Source organism: Aplysia californica, unplaced genomic scaffold (genome assembly GCF_000002075.1).
Source record: "Aplysia californica isolate F4 #8 unplaced genomic scaffold, AplCal3.0 scaffold00188, whole genome shotgun sequence".
NCBI lineage: Eukaryota > Metazoa > Mollusca > Gastropoda > Aplysiida > Aplysiidae > Aplysia > Aplysia californica.
In genome coordinates, this window is record NW_004797458.1 from 433,688 (window position 1) to 439,915 (window position 6,228).

At 39.7% G+C, this 6,228-nt stretch overlaps 1 protein-coding gene across 2 annotated transcripts in view; it reads right to left on the minus strand.

Annotated features, from left to right (window-relative positions):
- LOC101863022 (extensin) overlaps window positions 1-5,841 on the minus strand; it is a 12,384-nt gene extending 6,543 nt beyond the window's left edge. The window contains exons 1-2 of one of the 2 annotated variants that reach the window (XM_005098628.3): window positions 5,593-5,841; window positions 1,230-1,368 (exon numbers count right to left, since the gene is read on the minus strand). In XM_005098628.3, the coding sequence (XP_005098685.1) occupies window positions 1,230-1,326 (97 nt within the window). In that variant the 5' untranslated portion in view covers window positions 1,327-1,368; window positions 5,593-5,841. Of the gene's footprint in view, window positions 1-1,229; window positions 1,369-5,308 lie in introns of both variants that reach the window. The other variant, XM_005098627.3, reaches the window with a different exon arrangement.
- Between the last annotated feature and the right edge of the window lie 387 nt (window positions 5,842-6,228).

Sequence of the window (6,228 nt, forward strand, 5' to 3'; positions counted from 1 at the left end):
TTACTATTTCCCTTGAATTTATTACTGGATCCCTTGTAACGAGAATCCTGCTATAACGGACATATCGCACCGGTCCCCTCCCTCTCGTTATAACAGGATTCCACTGTACCACCAAATAGCAAGCAATAAGAACTTAACAGTTGTGAGCAAAAACATTTTGAGAACCAATTAAACGAGGAGAGTTACCTTAGTTTTCCATCTCTTTGTTCTTAGTTAAATTTTTGTTGATGTTGGAGACGAAGCCGATTCACCTCCAAATTTCCTCTAATTAATCTTCATGTGATGAAAATGTTGCTTTAAAAGTTGTTCCACCTGATTTATAACGGTTAAATCTCAGCGGCACAAAAACAAAACATGCATACACAACACTTCAAAATATTACTTCTATGAGCTGGATTACGCCGTGTAGTCGAGAAAGTTGAACGCACTCAGCAAAGAACCAATGGGCGCATAGGTATCTGTGTCAGTGGGGGAAAGTGTGTCCTAAACTTTCACCCCCTTGTCAGGGCTAGGAGAGCGTAAGCCCTCAGTACAGTGTACTTTTTTCAGGTCTTTAACCTTTTTTACAGGAAGAGTTTCATTAAGGACGGGCAATGGGAAAGGGCTCATATCCTTGCTGAGCCCTAAAGATATTTGATTGGCTGCTGTTACTATAGTTGTTAGAGGTGACAACAGTGATGGGATAAAAGAGCAAGCCGCCAAGTTGATCACTCTGTGTCCATAGCGTGCGGTCATAGCGGTTTCAACTGCTAATTGGAATTATATTCTCCAGCAATTTATCCAACGACTTGTGCAATAAATGAGGCAGAGATGTACTGCAGTCATCAATGTTGGTGGGAGGTACACCCGTTACTAATTCTGGGATTTTGAACATTTGAATCGGTGTTATAGTTATGAGTTTCTAATAAAAGGTGTGTTTTTGATCGTTTTTCTTAGTTTTTTTGTCTGCCCTTAATGAAAAAATGGCAAGCCTTTCAAAATCCATTGGCAATACGCCATTACTACCGTAAAGAACGGAAATAATGCATAGAACGTAGGGTGCCCACTTTCTTTTGCTCGTCAGTATATGACATAGCCGCCACAAGAAAAAAAGGAGTAGTGAGTAGGCCTACATTCCACGTTCAGAAACCACAAATTTTCAAGACAAAGAATGTACCTAGTCATCTCAATGCCTGCCCTGGCAATGGATCTCACGATTATTTACAGCTTTACAAATTACGGTACTTTACCTGTTGTGGTGGAAGTTGACGTGAAAAACTTGTACAGCCCATAGTCAAAGTCATCTGGCAAATCAAGGTCATTCATCATTGAGCGACGCGATTGCATCCCAGGGAGGACTCAGTCACTTTCTCCAAAATAAGGGATGATCTTGTGAAAGAATAAAAATCCAACAGAAATTTTGAGAAATGAAGTCTACTTTGTCTTCATAAGATTATAGATCTAGATCTAGAACTAGATTGTAAGTCAAGTGAAGAGTGGAAAAAACTTTAATCTTCTGAAAACCCGACACTTTCCTTTCAAATTCAAGGCTTAATCTAGGACTTAATCAGCACTGACAATCAATGTGCGTACCAGGACAATAGGCCTACACTGGTACACATAGAAACTGAAAAACAGTATTTAAGGATTAGGATAATTCAACTTGGACTTGAAGATTGTTGGGGTAGGACAGGCATGATTCACTTTCACTTTTTATAAAAACTTTTTATTGTAAAACGAAGTGTACATATAGACCCAGTAACGGGAACAAAGTCACGAAGTATACAGACCCGGTAGGGGAACTCTTTTGTGATTTCAGAAAGTTTCAGCGCCCAGACTCGGTAGTGTGTGTGAGAGAGAGAGAGTGAGAAAGAGAGAGTGAGAAAGAGAGAGTGAGAAAGAGAGAGAGTGAGAGAGAGAGAGAGAGAGAGAGAGAGAGAGAGAGAGAGAGAGAGAGAGAGAAATAGAGAGGGTGACTGCTCGATTGAAATTATGATATTGTTCTTTTCTTCAAATTGTGATTCCTCCAACTCCAAAACGGAGGAAAAACAATCGTTCATCGAAAAGACATCCACAATTTTCATTTAAATTTAGAGTCTAACCGCGTCACCGCGCATCTGTTTGGGTGCGCAACCCCCGGTCTCCTGCTCTGTTTTGGATAAGAACAGCGAAAACGAGGTCACTTTCTGTGAGCATGCGCAGAATGCAGCTTATTTCACTTTCGTTTTGGAGGTTCCTGTCAACACACATGATTCTACGGTGTCGGAAAGTTTTGCCCCTTCATACTGATGGTTTTCGTAACCGGTATCGGTGAATTTACTTGAGTAGTCGATAATTTAGCACATCTAGTTAATCTACCTCTAATAATGTATCGTAGAATGTATACTACAATCGATAAATACTATCGCAGGCTGCTTCTTAATGCTCAGCAACATGCCAGATAGGGTTGCGCACTGAAGCAGACCAAATTTGTGCAGTCCGTTTCAGTGCGCAATATCGGCTTTTTTGCTATTTGGCATTGATAGATAGTGTGGCTTCTAGGCCCTTTGGTTGTTTTACTTGTTAAGTTATTTCTTTATGACCTGCATTGTGCACTGAAACAGACTGTTTTCCTTCCATTTGGATGCATTATATTGCCATTGGAAGATGATCAGTTAATGTATTCATGTCAAAATTAATTAATATGGAAATTTAATCTCCAAAATGTTCAATTTCTTCCTTTCACGTCTTTTTCTTCTTCTTTTTTGTCCTTTTCCTTTAAGAATACTAGTCTAGGTATAGTCTAATTCTTGTTTTCTTCTTTCACCTCCTTGTGTCCACAGCACCTTTCTTTTTCACTTTCTTCCTTTCACGTCTTTTTCTTCTTCTTTTTTGTCATTTTCCTTTAAAAATACTAGTCCAGGTATAGTCTAATTCTTGTTTTCTTCTTTCACCTTCTTGTGTCCACAGCACCTTTCTTTTTCACTTTCTTCCTTTCACGTCTTTTTCTTCTTCTTTTTTGTCCTTTTCCTTTAAAAATACTAGTCTAGGTATAGTCTAATTCTTGTTTTCTTCTTTCACCTTCTTGTGTCCACAGCACCTTTCTTTTTATCCATTATCAAAACACACACACACGGTATAAGGAAATCTCCTGTCAGGGGGCCCACAGCTCCCAAAAAGAACACACCTCATTGACCTTGGCCTTCCGTTATGGTCAGTACAGGAACTTCTTGCAAGGAAAAGAAGACAAGGCCAGGATAGAGAAAGATGAAAAGTGTCAGAAAAGAGCTAGATCTAGATCTGTAAACATGGTACTATTGCGCACCAAACCAGACGATATATGTTGCACCAAACAGAGACCTTGTGCATCAACCAGACACACATTACCAAACAAACACCACCACAACATATAGGAATTTTAAACTGCTGTTACAGTGATGCGCTACACCATATAGAGAGGAAATTTTTCTAACTTCTGGTGAAAAAATCATGAAGATCGACCTGTAACTTCCAGAGATATCCACAAAAGATCGCTTACTGTATATCGCACCACAGGATTAACTACTCTAGATCTAGATCTAGGCTAGCCTCGACACTAGATCAATGATTTATATTTTAGACCTGCATGTGAGCCTCAACCAGAAACCGGATTGTCTGAAAATTTTGCGCAACCCCCCCCCCCCCCCCCCATAAGAGCTTTTGTGGGCGTCATAAGGAAGGACTTTTCTGAGTAACGAGTGACCACCCCAAAAAAAACACAATAATAGATAGAGACCTATCTAACCCTAACCCTACCCCAAAAAAAGAACCTGCAATGGGCCTCATATAAAAAGGCCAGCAAAAGTCCAAAACAAAAAAAAACCCACACTCCAAAACAAACAAAGAGCATGCATAATATGGCCTACTACATATACATTGCTATACTATAAAAGGATTTGATACAATAACACAATAGAATTGGAATATGAATCCTCCATAGATCTAGATCTAGTAATCTAAATAAATCTAGATCGAGATCTTTTAGAACAAGGGAATAGGAATAGATATCTAGACCTTGAACTAGAAAGCTGCATCCGATTCCGAACAGAGGGACTCAGCTGAGTATAGATAATAGATTCTATAAATAATTCACGCACCTGATGAAATGCTTTTTATACAAACATTACTATTACAGAACAACCTATGATAGGGTTTGACACAATAGAATTGGAATATGAATCCTCCATTGATGTCTATTATAATGATCTATAAACCTAGATCTATATCTAGAACAAGTGAGTCGGACTTGAATTCCACACGATCTGAACAATTGAATTTGTCAAACGAACGAAATTCAAAATGGCCGCTCGAGCACGAAACTGAAAGTAGATAATTTAGGTCGTCGTCGTTTTTCGCATTTCTACTCGGGTTCCGACAATTATGTCGGAAACGCTGACGTCGGCACGAAAACGAAAGTGCCGACAAAGTCGACGGGAGATAAAGGGGGCGCTGGCAGTCGGCCAGGCCTCGCACTTCGCACATTGACTAATACAGGTGGGCCTAGTGATAGCTTCAGTCGGCTCGCAATTGTCGGATTTCAGATGATTGTCGGCAAACATGCAGGTCTAATGTCTAAGAAAGTGGCTATTCTCACCCGCCCGGAAGCAAGATCAACTCCTCCCCTCTTCTCTCTCTCTCTGTCTCTTTCTGAATACTGTCTATCGGTGTGGACGATCAAATTGACCAAAACAAAGTTAAAAAATGATGTTAAAACACAAAAGTAAATTAATTTGGTTGTCTACAAAGATGTTACGGCTATTTAACATTTCGAATCGAGCCGAACTATGCGGGTCGCCATTTTGTTTTGCCCGGAAATTCTCGCGCTACTCCTCTCTCTCTTTCTCTCTCTCTCTCCACTGCCCACAGACAAAATTGTACGCTTTTAGTAGGCTAGTTGTAATGGAATGTTTGTTCACGGCACAGAATTCTACAATTTTTCTGTTATCACAGAGTAGAATTCTGTGGTTTAGGGTGAACGCAAAATTTGGTGAACGCGCACCGAGTGAGAATAGCCACAAGACTCGCCTGTACTATTCTCACTCCGGGTGAGAATAGAGGTGGCCAATGTCTAATATCTGTCTGTCTTGATCTAGATCTAGACCTAGGCCATAGATCTAGAAGAACCTAGGCTAGTTCTACCCTGAGCCAAAGAGGGCACTGAAACTTTCCGAAATCATAAAAGAATTCCCCTACCGGGTCTGTATACTTTGTGACTTTGTTCCCGGTTACCGGGTCTGTATACACTCACATTGTTACTGTAAAGAAAGCCTAAAACTGTAAAATAAGATGGTTGCCAGTCAAAGGCAAGTACCTTTTAAACCAAAAGATCAGCAAGTAGGCTACTTTCTGAAGATGACAAATTGGGGGTCCACATCAGGCTTCCTAAAAGGAATTCATCTAATATTTGACTTTTTTTCTCTCAGTCATTCATTCATTGAACTGACAATCCTCATTCTTCTCATGAGACTCATGACATTTCATTTTCTTTCCAAGCAAGATCCCAGATGAAGACAGCACTAAAAACTAAGAATGATCTTGAATGGTGTAATTTAGCAACCGGTTAGAGACTTGAACAATATATGTGGTAAAAGACACCTTTTTATTCTCTGCTATTGAACAAGAAGCATCTTTTTGGCAGTTCAGGTCTGGGGTTGATCCGCAGACAAGTTGTGTTGACAGTCGAGAATAGAATCGTTCCGAGTCACAAAGCAGCACTCTCGAATCGTTTCAAAAGCATTGGTCACAGACTCACAGTTTTGTTGAGAAAAACCTTTCAATGTCCAAACTGTACTCAGAAGGACCAGAAAAATACCAGCTTAGTGCAACGAGTCATGATTAATGAGAACATGAACATGAGTAACACAATAAAACCGATAAAGTCTTGTAGGACTCCATTTTTCCCTCAGAAATGTTGTAAATTTCGAAGTGGAAAACAACAGGAAACGACAGTCGATACTCCACTGATGCCTTCGCAAAAAAACATGACCAGATTTAGCGAAATAAACATGCGTAGAAACTAACGCTTCGAGCTAACGAGACGAAGGGAAACAACATATCTTTTAAAGTGTCATTTTCTATAAAATAATATCGTCCCCTGTCTTAAAATTAAACCTTGAATATTGTGCTGAACATTGTGCGTTTGTAATTAAACGACAACGTAGAGTGTATAGTAGCCTAAATAAAGCTTCACCAGTACTATAAAGTGCTTTTTCATGAGAACTGACTTTCATA